This window comes from Misgurnus anguillicaudatus, chromosome 6, assembly GCF_027580225.2.
Source record: "Misgurnus anguillicaudatus chromosome 6, ASM2758022v2, whole genome shotgun sequence".
NCBI classification, from domain to species: Eukaryota; Metazoa; Chordata; class Actinopteri; order Cypriniformes; family Cobitidae; genus Misgurnus; species Misgurnus anguillicaudatus.
This window is the reverse complement of record NC_073342.2, coordinates 12841022-12855138: the sequence shown is the minus strand read 5'-3', so window position 1 is coordinate 12855138 and position 14117 is coordinate 12841022. Positions and strand designations below refer to the sequence as shown.

General features: G+C 39.1%; 1 protein-coding gene across 1 annotated transcript in view; it reads right to left on the bottom strand.

Moving 5' to 3' along the window:
* The window catches only part of fanci (FA complementation group I), a 21531-nt gene extending 7414 nt beyond the window's left edge, over nucleotides 1–14117 (bottom strand). The window contains exons 1-25 of the mRNA XM_073868533.1: nucleotides 13696–14117; nucleotides 13448–13520; nucleotides 13134–13264; nucleotides 10062–10215; nucleotides 9740–9797; nucleotides 8996–9037; nucleotides 8801–8924; nucleotides 6480–6565; nucleotides 6202–6334; nucleotides 6035–6115; nucleotides 5771–5907; nucleotides 5517–5697; nucleotides 5334–5421; nucleotides 5115–5245; nucleotides 4964–5034; nucleotides 4773–4887; nucleotides 2236–2358; nucleotides 2066–2134; nucleotides 1881–1982; nucleotides 1612–1794; nucleotides 1294–1415; nucleotides 1054–1215; nucleotides 796–975; nucleotides 448–617; nucleotides 300–364 (exon numbers count right to left, since the gene is read on the bottom strand). Coding sequence (XP_073724634.1) covers nucleotides 300–364; nucleotides 448–617; nucleotides 796–975; nucleotides 1054–1215; nucleotides 1294–1415; nucleotides 1612–1794; nucleotides 1881–1982; nucleotides 2066–2134; nucleotides 2236–2358; nucleotides 4773–4887; nucleotides 4964–5034; nucleotides 5115–5245; nucleotides 5334–5421; nucleotides 5517–5697; nucleotides 5771–5907; nucleotides 6035–6115; nucleotides 6202–6334; nucleotides 6480–6565; nucleotides 8801–8924; nucleotides 8996–9037; nucleotides 9740–9797; nucleotides 10062–10215; nucleotides 13134–13264; nucleotides 13448–13520; nucleotides 13696–13797 — 2883 coding nt within the window. The 5' untranslated portion in view covers nucleotides 13798–14117. The remainder of the gene's footprint in view (nucleotides 1–299; nucleotides 365–447; nucleotides 618–795; nucleotides 976–1053; nucleotides 1216–1293; nucleotides 1416–1611; nucleotides 1795–1880; nucleotides 1983–2065; nucleotides 2135–2235; nucleotides 2359–4772; nucleotides 4888–4963; nucleotides 5035–5114; nucleotides 5246–5333; nucleotides 5422–5516; nucleotides 5698–5770; nucleotides 5908–6034; nucleotides 6116–6201; nucleotides 6335–6479; nucleotides 6566–8800; nucleotides 8925–8995; nucleotides 9038–9739; nucleotides 9798–10061; nucleotides 10216–13133; nucleotides 13265–13447; nucleotides 13521–13695) is intronic.

The following is a 14117-nucleotide window of genomic DNA, read 5'->3' as shown; positions in this document are numbered from 1 at the left end:
GTTAACTTTGGGGTTTATAACTTTTGCATATCTTTAACAAGTACTAATACACACTTACACACCAAAGAAAATTTAAAAACGTGAATTGGACGATAGGTGCTCTTTAAACGGCATTAAAACTGTAAACTGTTAAGGACTGAAGTCCACTATATGGAGAAAAATCTTGGAGTGTTTTCCTTAAAAGACTTAATTTCTTTTCGACTGAACAAAGAAAGACATAAACATCTTGGATAACATGTGGGTAAGTAAATTATCAGGATTTTCTTTATGAAAGTGGAGTAATCCTTTAAAAGTGGTACCTGAAACTGCCGGATGTAGAAAGCAGTCTGCTCCGTCAAATCAGACCCCTCGCCCTCTCCATCCCCTGAAGGGACAAACACATTTTTTCACTGAAACTCATATAAAATTAGTTATTTCAAAGCTAAAAATGTTGTGGTGTCAACCCACCCCCAAGAGAAGACAAAAAGTTGCCCATCTGTGTTGGGTATCGCTGTACAACAGTAGTGAAGACTCGAAGAAGACCCTCCAGACACAGCAGAGACACACTGTGGCCTTTTTCCTTTTTTCCAGCATCTTCCACGGTCGATGGCACGTTGGTGTAGCGCCACAACAGCACGCTTTGGGAAGTGAACGTATTTCAATCTTATTCATACACCAAGGTCTTATATGTACTATTTTGCAGAGAAAAATGAATTTTTGGGCAATGATGATCTGATGATATTCTGCATATTACCAATCTAAAAATCATTTGCTTTTTTTAATGTATTTATTGTAAAAACACAATAAAGGTCAGACCTGGTGATGTCACAAAGGTGGCGGAAAGTCTTGTCGGAGCTCTGACCCTCGGGCCCATCCGTGTGTCCCGTCTCCTCCACCTGTTGGATCTTCTGAAGGGCCACGCTCACACAGTACCGCATAAACTCTCCACTGGAGCGCAACACCGACAGGCTCTCCTCACGACTCTGAGTACTGTCTCTAAAAAAAAAATATCAAGCATTCAGGTATCCAATAAGAATGAGTATATATTTGTGTTACTTCATACTTTAATTGTACCTGAACAGAGCAGTGAGCAGTGTTGAGACAAAGCTCAGAGACAGCAGGCTGCGAGGAGTCTTGCTGGATTGCGTGCGGCCCTTTCCTGCTTTCTCCCGCAGGATCTCAGACACCTTATGATAGCGCTTGAACAACTCCAGGACTTCTTCAATACGGTTTTTACTGCATGACACAGAGTAGCATGTTAAACACAAATCGGCACAGGTTTCAGAGGACTTTCACAGACGCAAGTGCACAGACCTGTAATTGGCAGTGATGAAGTTATACTCCATGAGAACCTCGTTCACTCCCATAACCAGAACAGCATAGATGCTGTTCTTCACCCCAACGCTGGAACTTGTTGAAAATTCGGCACACTTATCCTGAAACGTACACGGATACGATGAAACTCCATTTAATCCTGTGATCAGTATAGCAACTAGCGTTTTCAGATCCTCATAGCAATACTGTAGCTATGGTACTTCATCCAGTTGGGTTACTTATAGCTCCTTTACACTTGTTAAATGTTTACAAACTAAAAAGAGTTTTGCAAATTTGGATTTTGGAACATCTACGTACCAACTCGAAATCTTCCAGCTCACTTTTAATCATTCGTTTCGTTATGCTTTCCAGAATGCCATGCAGTTCATTCTGGACTCCACCCTCGTCATCTTCATCGTCTTCATCATCGCTTAAGCCACCACCGGTCCGTACGTTCTGGTACCACAGCAGGCAGTGAACCGTGCAGCACAGCAGGTGAGCCTGAACGACACCATCAAACATTCATCATTTGGAGTTCACACACATGTTTGGATACAAGGTTAGCACATCAAACATTGCATCAGTACCAGAGGCTCCTGGAGGAAGACCTGATCTCCATGTGCACTGATACAAGACTCCAGCTTCAGGGGAGGAAGGAGATCCTGCTCGGGTTCGAAGTACCGTTTTAGCTGGCACACACAAACACATTATGTATCAAAAACAGGACCTCAATATATGATCATCATAATGCATTCAGAGTTGCAATGCACACCTGTGATAGGAGCGTCTGCATTATGGAGCTCGCCAGCTGAGAGTTTCGACGGAGGACTTCATGGAAACCCTTCAGAATAAAATCACATCACACTCTCAGCACAGCAGAGGACAAAAATAAGAAGAGGATCAGTGAATTAAGCTGTTTTCTTCCACTTGAAATACCCAGACCTCATATAGCATGAGCCGCACATCAGCCTGCTGGTTCAGACATCGACGCAGGCTGCTCAGGATCTCCAGACAGAAGGCTTCGTTTGCTGCGGCGTTGTAACGCGAGTGGACGTCTGCCTGGACCTGAAAACAAGAATCAGCCATATTGACTTTACACAAATAGAGGATTCCTGATGGATAGTTAAAGAAATAACGCAAGTGGCTGGTAGGATTTAACTAAAATCGTTTAAAGGTGCTATATGTAACATTGACCTGTAGAGGCTGAAAGTGGTATTGCAGTCTAAATTCAAACACGCTCGGGTTGCCAGATACATGTAGGAGGCGCAACTGAGGATGAAAAGCATACGTTTATCTGCAAAATTTCTTGTTTATTGCAAACCAGCTCATGTGGATATTTATACCTCAATCTGCCACTCATTTCGGAGGTCACATTTATGGTCAATTGCGGTCTCATTTAAGCAACCGTGATAACTGGCAACTGAGCTGTCGAAATACACTATTGGCTAAATTGACAGTTGCAGGATCACGCAGACCAAAACTAAAACAGACATTCTGACCAGTAAGTACCATTTCAAAAAAAGAATAGTTGTGTTCGAGTTCATGTGGCGCTTTGCCATTTGGAGACGAAGGGAGGAGTTAAAGACAGACCTGCCAAGTCTGACACCTACTGCTTGCCGTAGTCACGTGCAGTGTTTCCCATACATTGATTTACTTGTGGCGCACCGCCACGGAATCAACACTGTCCGCCATAAATAGATTTTTCATGATTCCCATTTACATTTATATTTTACTGTTTAAAAACGTCTTAATTCATTAGCTACGTTTACATGGACACATTTTGCCTCCATCGGATTAAAATCCTTTCGATTAATAAATCCTATCATAGCGTTTACATGAACACTTAATAATGTGATCGGATTGATGTGCGTGTTTATATGACACAAGATTTACATCAGATTTGATAACATGCGCACATTGCACAAATATAGTTTCATGCTGTTTCAAGATTTGCTTTGTGCCTCAGCTGATTATAAAGCAGTAGCAAAAACACCCATTCACGTGTGCCCAAAAAGCGTATTTTACTTCACGCAGTGCTGCAGAGACCGTTCGCGAGAGCGAGTCCAAACACACGCGTTTGTGGATCAGAGAATAAATGATGTACTGACCGGACAACGCTGTCTTGTATCACTTTATGGGGAATTGAAGGATAATAGGAACAAGATTAACAAGACAATCACTTCTTGTGACTTCCTTCAACAAAACAAACTCGAGTTATTTGCGTCACATGTCATTACAGCAATTTTACGTCATTGCACGTGTGAATATGCTCCACACTCCCGTCCTGTAGGTGGCGGAAATGCGCCTTTCAGTGGGTTTACCCACCGCCATTAAAAAAAGAAAAGATTGCACATGCGCAGAGCGTCCCAGTTTCAGTTATCCATCCAATCAAGTGTATACATGTCCTTTTGAGCGGATTACAAAAGGTATAAACCACCCCTAACAAGCGGATTAGATTTTTAATCAGATTGGCACTTTTTAGTCCGATTGAGGTGTTTACATGGAGCATTTTTATTCAGATTGATCATTTAAACGGATTACAAATGTCCATGTAAACGCAGCTATTGTTGCTAGTGCCTAGCGTTCCCCCTCCCTTTCTCTAATGTTGCATGCAGCGCGTGCGCCTCTCTCACACATAACAGTGAAAAGGTTAAACTCACATTTAAAATAAAAAAGCGCTCGTAACAAGACATTGATGAGAACAGCAACAGCAGTAAGGCTTCAATGTGAATATATGGTGATTTTGTCAGAAGATGTCGCGTTTATAAATCAAGATTTTTGCAGCAGTTGGAATAAACACGAGGTGTTACTGGGTCGTGTTAAGTAACTATTTTATAGTCTACTCATTTTATGTCTGACAACAGAACTTATAATATGTAAAAGTATAGCATTCAGTTGTGTTAAAATGCAATATAATGTGACAGACCAAAGAGTAGAACTGAAACATATTTCAGGTGCCAACACTCGATCAAACGCGAACACGTGATGACGTCATATATATGCTAATTAGTGTTTGATGTCATGACCGCCACAAGTCTCTCAAAATCCTGTGGGAAACACTGACGTGTGTGCCGTGTTTTCTTATATTATTCGCGAATGAAGTTAATCACATGGTGAATTTGTCAAAAAACAAATATTTTAATAAAATTTGTAACCAGAAACACTTTATATTGAATATTTCAGTTGCTGTTTATACTCTATGCCCGAAAATAAAATGAAATATAAGCCTAGATTTATTAACGTACCAATAGAGTTTCGTCTTTCGCTTTTCATTTTATAACATAATCGTTGTTATCAGCGAGGCGACCAATCACGAAAATCTGTGTCGTTTTTAGAGAACAGATACGTGAACTTAGCATGTTTCCTAAATAGCTACAAATATATTATAGTATTTTTCTTAATTTAGTACACTCAAAAACTTACATACAGCTCCTTTAAATAATGTGCTGTTTGCAGTAAATGTCCACCTGCAGGTTTACCTGGCTGGATGTAATGGCCTGACTAGCCTGGCTAGAAGCTAAACTCCCCAAAACCCGGAAGTTCTTCAGTAGCAACAGGAACCCGGCCACAGCTGCCTTGCGTCCATCTAAATGACTGCAAAGAAGAATCATCGGGAATAAGTTATCGATAATACAGTACATATAAATCAATGAAATGTTTTTAGCCATACCTAGAAAACATGGCCTTCCGGAGGACCAGGATGAGGGCATCTTTAATGGACATGCTTACTTTGAGCAGCGGCTGAAAAGACAGATAATATCAAATGCATCACAAATTTGGTGTGCATTTAAAGAGATGTCAACATTCAGGTGCAACATTACCTGCACAGCTTTGAGAAGACCCTGTACTGTGCTGAGGGGCAAGTATGAAAGCTGGTCAAATGTTTCTGTGACCTTGGAGGACGACTCCAAGAGGATCATGGGAGCAGACATCACAATGCTGGAAAGAAGTTCTGTGAGAGCAGCGAGATATCAAAAAGGAAAATTAATGCAAAGCTACAAACAAATGGAAATAAACAAGCAGAGTACTAAACTTCTAACCGATGAAATGATTGACAGGGGAGGCTGTTTTAGTCACCAGTCGGTTTAAGACCTGTTCAAGGATTTCCCCTCTGATTGGCTCATGCATCTATATAAAACAAACAAACAAACAAACTATCTGTACAAACTGCATGCAAAAAATGTCCACATCCAAAAGATAAATACATAGACACAATGTAATACCTTGAAACTCTCCAAGAGAACTTCTCCACCAAGTCGACATGCCAGCTGGTTTGGCGTTTTAGCCACAGCGGACACAACATCCGTGGCCTTCCCAAACACTCCGGCTTTAGGCCCAAAGGAATCCATAAGCATAAATCCCAGCTGCACCAGACCCTGGGTGACATGGTCCCAGCCAAACACGCTATAGACAAAATATATGTTAAACAAATGAATACACAACTGTAAACCCACAGCAAGTGTAAATGTTTTTTTACCTGTTTTTCACCGTGTCTAAAATCATGTCTGAGACACTGTTACACTGAGGCAGCAGATCCTGCAGAAACTTGGAGCTCTGCTGAATCTGATCGTCCTTGAAGTTCTTGGTGATGGCAACCTTCAGGAACTCAAATACCTGAGAATTATGAATCATGTTAAGGTGAGAGCAGCTTCATCTCAAAACCAATTCAGAGAGCATTTTGGTTAGTTTAAGCTTGTTTAGTGTGTGTATATGTGACAGACGAATGCATTTAGACACGCACCTGCTCCTCATACCGTTGGATTCGAGCCACTGAGAGCAGTAGGGCGATACTGAAAGGACACAATGGGTCGCTCTGCGAAGCCTACAGACAAACAAAATTTAGCTAGCTCAGTGTTACTTTCAAGAAAAGGCAAGGTGTAGATTTACGTGAGACTGATTAACGTTCACCTTGAGGCTTTTAAAAAACTCCCTGCCGAGCTCATGGTCCAGACGAACGGCAAAGACGATATGAAGGATGACGGTTCCCTCTACGTGCCGCAGCTGATCCTGCGGGATGGTCTGTACCTCCACATCTTCACTCCTAAAAACACAGACCACATCATCTATTTAGTCTATTTTGCTGTCATAATACACATGCAATGCTCATTTAAGCAAGCTATATGACATATCTGACAGATGTGTGTGTAATTTAATGTAATAAAACTATATGCAAGTGAGAAACTCACTCTCCATTTCTCTGCTCCTCTTTTTGTAGCTGGTCTTGCTTTTTGAAGTAATTGATGACTCCGTCTAAAACCAGTTTCTTACAACCCTGTTTAAAAAAATGTAAAAAAATATATATTAGAACACAAATATAATGTTTTAAAAAACTTAGTAGCCTTAAAGGTTTAGCGGAAAATTTTCTTTTTCCGGGTGGATCATCTAGACTATTGGTCATCCCAGTTGTCAATCATTCTGAGGATATGTTGATGTAAGGCCGTCGTACGTGCTCGTCCCTAGGTTCGCTTTCTGCACATGCGCACTTTCAAATGTATATGTGTGGTGATCTATGGTTTCAACCATTCATTGAAGCTCGCGTTCACACCGTGTTTTTTCAAAATGTCTGAGGGTCGCAAGAGAAAAAGTGTCTACGAATTGTATGACAAGAAGAGAACCGCCTCTGAAGAAAGAAACAAGAGCAGAGTGTTTTTGGGAGACTATTTCAGACGCTGGCGTGCAGTAAAAGCACAGGTTGGGCTTCCCATGCGAAGTTTCTACTCGACAGGTAAAGTTTGTCATGCTATTTGGAGAAATCCATTTAAAATCATTGCTAGTAAAAGTTGATGTAAGCTATGATTAGCGAGGCTAGCACTGGCACAAGTCACGAACCGCGCAGACACAGTAAACATGCCGACAGCAACTTGTAAACAGAGTGAAGAGAATAACTAGGCTCCTGCATGCTCTCTCTCGTGCACGCGTTTAAAGGTGCAGTGTGTAAATTTAAGCGGCATCTAGTGGTGAGGTTGTTAATTGCAACCAATGGCTCAGTCCACTGCTCACCCCTCGCTTTTGAAACACAGAAAAGCTACTGTAACTTAGTAAAAAAAAGTTTGTCCATTAAGGGCTTCTGTAGAAACCAAAATGGCAACTTCCATGTAAGGGGACCCTCTGTGTATGTAGATAAAAACGTCTCATTCTAAGTTAATAAACACATAACGGTTCATTAAGAAAGCTCTTTATACACCCCTGATAATATAGTTTTGTATAATATTTTGCATTTCTGTCAAAAAATTCTTCTAAAAATTACACATTGCACCTTTAATAGGTGTTCCCTCTCTGGTGCAGGTAGAGTGTTGTGCATGTGCATTTCTTTTTTAAATGGAGGGGTGGTTCTTTTAAAAAAATCAGGAAAATCTTCCGCTATACCTTTAATTATTCTAAGTTAACACTTTCCCACCATTGAGGAGTTAACTTGTCAATTAAGAGTAAACGATTGGCAGCCAATGACGAGGTTTTCCTGCAATCCACATTTCCGCTATTATCCACCAGGTGGGGTTCTTACACAACTTATAAAACCCAGAAAGCAACCCCTTGGGTAAACAGTAAGAACTGTGTGTATGTTTTGATCTTTGACTGAATCTGATCTCTATCAAAAGTCCTTCACAAAAATGCAATTATTTAAGCTTTTTGCTCAAAATTTTGTATTTTTGAAGAAACCTACGTGATAAAAAGAGAACAAATGAAGGTAGGATAATTTTTTTTTTAAAGCAGAGGGACTGTTCTTTCATTTGATATATTATATGTTTATATATTTAAAGAAGAACATTCTGTTGGAAGGCTTTAAACTTTTGTGAGATTCATAAAAAAATCCTGGTGCTGGCTGGCAACTTTTAAAAAAACGCTGGCGGGGAAAGAGTTAAAGGACACCTACTATGCAAAATCCACTTTTACAAGATGTATGGACATACATGTGTGTTGGCAGTATGTGAGCACAACCACCCTACAATGAAACAAATCCACCATCTTATCAATGTGATGTCACACTGATAAAGCCGCAGCCATGGCCACTTACTTACAGTCATACACATTCTGGGCAAACCTGAGAATTATATAGACCCTTTTACAGCTCACGTGGTCAAATAGCCTGCCCGCACATTTTGGCAACAGAAGTGGTGTTATTCCCCATTGGTTCTAACGTGTTAGCAACTCAGAAAGTTTATTAAAACGGTTTCCCAGCATCAAAATGTCTGGTTGTTGTGTTTGGTTGCACTAATAAAATATACTAATACTAATATCTGGCAACTTTATATTTGGCCATCTGCTAACATCTTCTATCCACTCCTCCACTATAGTACACAGATCTGGTAGCTGTGTAACTTTCTCTGTCTGTGTTGCTTCACTGCTGATTCTTGCCATACTTCTGTTGCCAAACTGTGCATGCATATGCTGCCACATCATCATTGTGTACAAACAGTAAAAGGGTCTATAACATCTTGTAAAAATGGGCATAATAGATAAATTTTCTACATTAAGAAAATTACTTCATCATCAGAATTCAATATCAGACCTTTGAGGACAACAGTAGTAGCTGATAGACCAGAGGTGGGATCTCCTGAAGATCCAACTTTAGGAGCATGCGCAGAATCTTCTCAATTAAAAACTGAAGGTCTTCAGCAGACAATGGAACATCCCTGACAAAACAAAACATTGAGTTTTTCTTCTGGTTTCATACATTTGACCAGTACAATAGATTTGAACATACCTGAACATGGTGGTAAGGTGGATTACACACTGTGGATCCCATCTGTAAACATTAGACAAGTCTGTTACTACAACCACAATCCCCTTAAAGGAATAGTCTACTCATTTTCAGTATTGGAGTGTGTTGTTACCTTGGCTAGGAGTTGTTGATGCATCCCTCTATCATCTGTGTGCGTGCACTTTTGGGAGTACTTCGACTCGGCGCAGTAACACCCTCCCTCTCCCATTATGAGAGGAAGAAGAAGAAGAAGACTTTTCAAGCGAGTCGAAGTACTCCCAAAAGTGCTATTACGCCATAAAATATAGTTCCTCTTTTAAATCCGCTTAGAAAAGCGCTACGTTTTATTTTGTACCACCAAACTTGCTCGTATAACTACTCGTCTTAAATAGGAAAACGTTGATGTGTTTGGTCACTTCTAACTTTATCTCTAAATGGTACCATTGAATGAATGGGGCTAAGCTAAATGCTATCGAAGTGTCGCAGCGCGCTCCAGCGATTACGTGCATGCACACAGATGATAGAGGGATGTATCAACAATTCTTAGTTAAGGTAATAACATATTTTAATATTGAAAATGAGTAGACTATTCCTTTAAAGAAGCCAGTGTAAAATTGTGTGTGTTTTAGACTGTTAAAAAGCAATGTCATTTAATTGCAATCAACCCTGATATTCAGAAATCAAATTGAGACCAATTATAAATGCTATCTGAAAGCCTTTATTAAGCAGTAAAATGGGATATCTCACCTGCTCGAACAAAGACTGTTGATCAGCTGTTTCTTATACTCATCTCCACTCAGCTCACCTTTAACATACAACGTAAAAAAAAAAAAAACATTTTCATAAGTTTTCACACAATACATGATCATTATCTTACACACTTTACAGATGGGTGCAATCACTCTCCTCATTTTGTGATCCTTGTATATTATTGGTGCTTGAAATGTTTGCTTGTTTCCTTTTCCCAAATTACTACTTACCGGTACATTTAATTTAATCTCTTTACATATATAAACAAATGTTTTTAATCAGTTTAAACTTGAAGTTGTGGCTTTTTATGCCTTTTTACCTTTGCCATAAGCCAATGCTTCAGTAGCAGCAAGAGCAGTCAAGACTGTAGGGAAGAGTTCCAGTGATCTCCCGTTGTTCATCTCACCCACCTTAATGGCCTCCACATATAGAGACCCTATAGCTGCCAATGCATCACCAGGCAGACTGTGTGTCTGAGAAGATATGAATGTTATATATGTATTGTTAAAGGGGTCATATTATGAGATTTTTTGAAAAAGATGTAAAATAAGTCTTTGGTGTCCCCAGAGTGCATGTGTGAAGTTTTAGCTCAAAATACCCCACAGATAATTTATTATAACATGTTAGCATTGGCACATTGTATGTGCCATTTTTGGATGTCTCCTTTAAAATGCAAATGAGCTGATGAAATGCAATCACTGATTGCCATGATGGTGGTTTGTTGAAATTGAAACTCAATCAATGTGTCAGTGTCATAGTTGGATAGTGCAGATTAAGGAGCGGCATTACTGTAATAAGACTTGCTACTTGCACCACAAAACAGGCGAAATCTGAATGACCTATTTTTTCACATGTTTGTAGAGAATGGTTTACCAAAACAGTTTTTTCATGTTTTCTAGGTTGATAGAAGCACTTGGGACCCAACGACCTATGGCTAAGCCACGCCCCCAAACGCGATGAGCCAGTCACAGTGCGCATAGCAACCCAATACACTCTGACATTCTTTCCCTCCATGTCCATTGAAATGCATTGCAGTTAGTCAGTTTTCATCCGTTTTTATATGTTTTTTTTGTCATTTTAAGTTTAAAATGGTCAAACGGTGTGCATGGGGTACATGCAATTCCGACACTAGCTATCCCGAAAGGCGACGATGTGTATTTTTAACTCTTTCCCAAGCTACATCTCAACCGAGATAAGTGTCTGCTTAACAGATTAATGCGGTAGACCACAACACCAACTAAATGTGGATAAATTAAAATAGGATTTCTACATCAGTTCTAAAGTAAGTCAACAATGTATTTTAACGTTTAATCTCCTAGTGTGACAGCTGCCATAGCGGCTATGATTGTTTATCCGAGTGAGTGGAGAGGGCGTGGCTTAGCCATAGGTCAATTATAAACCTTTTGCGAGTCGACGTCACAGTTACGTCACGCGCGCAATGTGGTGGCAGAAAAACAGTGGAAATGAATGAGACACGAGTGAAACGAACAATATAACTCACTAGAAAATGTCTTGTTGTGCTGTTGAGTGTCAGAATAGGAATGCCAAAATAGACGACCTTCATTTTTATATTATACTGTCGTCGAAGACACCATTTGAAGTTACGTAGGTGTTTATGGTTGCAATAAGCCCTCAACCGGACAGACTGGAGTGATGAAATCATCTGAAATCTTTTAATAATTTGAATCGAAAATAATTAGAGTATCCGGTGTTCTGTCGAAGCCTGTTCCCTCTATGTGTCTCTTATAGCGTTTTTATCACGTTACATTTATAATTTATTTAGAAAGATTAAAGATTTGAATGAGTTCATAATATCAATAATATTACCATTTATTAAAGTTTTCATATTTTTTTTGTTAATATTATATAAACAGGCCTATACAAATATACAAACCCGTAGGCTATAAATATAAGGAAGAAATTGAAAACAGGAAATGATGAAATATTTAATCAATTATATTATAAAGAATGCATGATAGTATTGCCCTTATAAGTACTTCAGCGATTCATACTGTAAAAATAATTGAGTTACCAATAAAGAACAATACATATACATTACATACATGCACACATATCAGTAGCCAAGCCATTTAAACTTTTAATTTAGTTAAAAAATAAACGTAACTTTGTGAAAACGTTATTAGAAACATTACACTTAAGAGAAATATAGGGGAAACAGACTTCTACAGAACACCGGATCCATAAAAATCACAGTTTAACGCTAAAACACTTCACACAACTATTGCAGAGCTGTCACTTTCTGCCACCAGTTGGGCTCCGCCCACAAAAAACGTAATCTCTGTTTGCAAACACGCAAAAGGTCTATAGCACTTAAACATGGAAAAAGATTTTCATGCAATTTAGTACAAATTTTTACTTTCTCCAAATCAAGCTGATTATGTTTAATACGCATGATTATTGTCTCTAAACAATAAAGTATGTAATGCTTTCAAGTAGAATGTTATTAAATTGATGCTATACAGTTCAGATGTAGTACACACACTGTAGTCTGTAATTTTCGTATGCGCTTTCTTGTATTCGTTATCCTACAAATTAGTCACGCATACAAACCTTGCACACTGTATCCGATGCATAATAATTCATAATTGTTGGAAAAAAATAGCAAAACAACACTCTTAGCGCGGCAAAAGGATGCAACAAGCTATCGTTTAGCTAACTTGAGCAAGGCAGCTTACTTCCTCCCTGCTGGGGGCTACCATATCTGACAATCATGGCACTTTCTATCTCTCTTTATATTCTGTCTCTTTGTATTTCTCACTTTGTTTGTTATACTTTGTGTTGCGAGACGATGGATTAACTAGACGCTATTCTTGATTTTGGTGTTCAATTGCACGGTGGCTCTGACGTCAAAACACCCTTTAAAATGTGATGTGAAAAACACGAATATATGTAAGGAATAATTGACAACGGGCCATTGAATTATAAGAAAATAATGCACACCAAGGTGGTAAGGCGGCACGACGCACAGGTGTGCATTATTTTCAAATAATTCAAAGGACCGGAGTCAATTATTCCGCTTATACCACGGTTACCACAAACATTGCTCTGGTGCCTATTTTTAAGACATTTGACAAGTTAGGTGTGCGGTTTACAGTAAAATAATCAACACCCATAGAACATTTCTCAGCCAATCAGAATGCAGCATTCAACAGACCCGTGGTATAAATACGAATATTTTTATGACTGACTAAAGTTTCGGAGGCAGTTTGTAAATGTGACTGACACAACATATGGGGGTATTTTTTCGTAGTCAATGTGCAAAGAACGGTCTTCTGGAGTCATGTGAGGTTCGAACCTACAGTCTTTCACTTACCACCAAAGATTGTATACTACTCCTATTGCTTTGTGTAGTTAAAAGTGAGCATCTCACCTCCAACATCAAAAGACCGATGATATCCGAGGCAACTTCTGGCTGCAGGTCCCCAGACTCACAGAGAGGAATACAATGCTTGTACACAAGCAGCCTGCGGTTTGCACCATGGGATGCACTCACTGGTGACCCTAATGTGCCAAACACATGCACAATTTCATATTCTGTTAAGTTACTTGCTTAAATTATATTCAGTAAAGGTGCTGTTTCATTGTCAAATACAGTGGTCTAGGTCGGACTATACACTATAACTAGAAGTCTTAACAAATAAAATACTAAGACTTTATGTATTGTAAAGTTCAAACATGGTTTACCTTTAAAAATAGCTTTAATCAGGACACCTGTATCCTTTCCCTTTAAAGCGCTATTAGTAACCATGGATGTGAGCTGACCAGGAGGGCAAGAAGAGCAAAAAAGTCAAAAACCACATTAAAATATGTGTGTGCACATCATTTGGTGCTGCTACCTCAAACATTAAATAATATGAGACTATTTGCATCGACACATATAATTACATCTATAATTCATATACGTTATATGTATACATCAATAGAATACAAACCTGATCGTCAGACACAAAGGTGAGATGCTTCTGAAGCTCATCTACACTATCTTCCTCTGATAGCGAAATAATCTTATCCACCGTAACCTTCATTTTTGACATGTATAACTTACACACAAACAAACAAACAAACCTGTGGATAACGTTATATCCTTGACACGGAAAAAAACAAGTAACGTTAACGTTATCAAAGCGAGCAAAACTTAAAAACAGCTGTCAGATTTTAACTTACATTCGCATTTAAAACGGGATATACTGACAGCTAAAACTGTGTAATTTGTAAGTGTGAACGCTTCTTCTTTTATAAACGGACTTGAGATATCAATAAAATAACTGCTGTCTGATATTTAGCCCTATGCTGTCTTCTTGCCTTCGTCACCATGTTTCTGTTTCATAACAAATAAAATTCTCCCGCCAGTGCG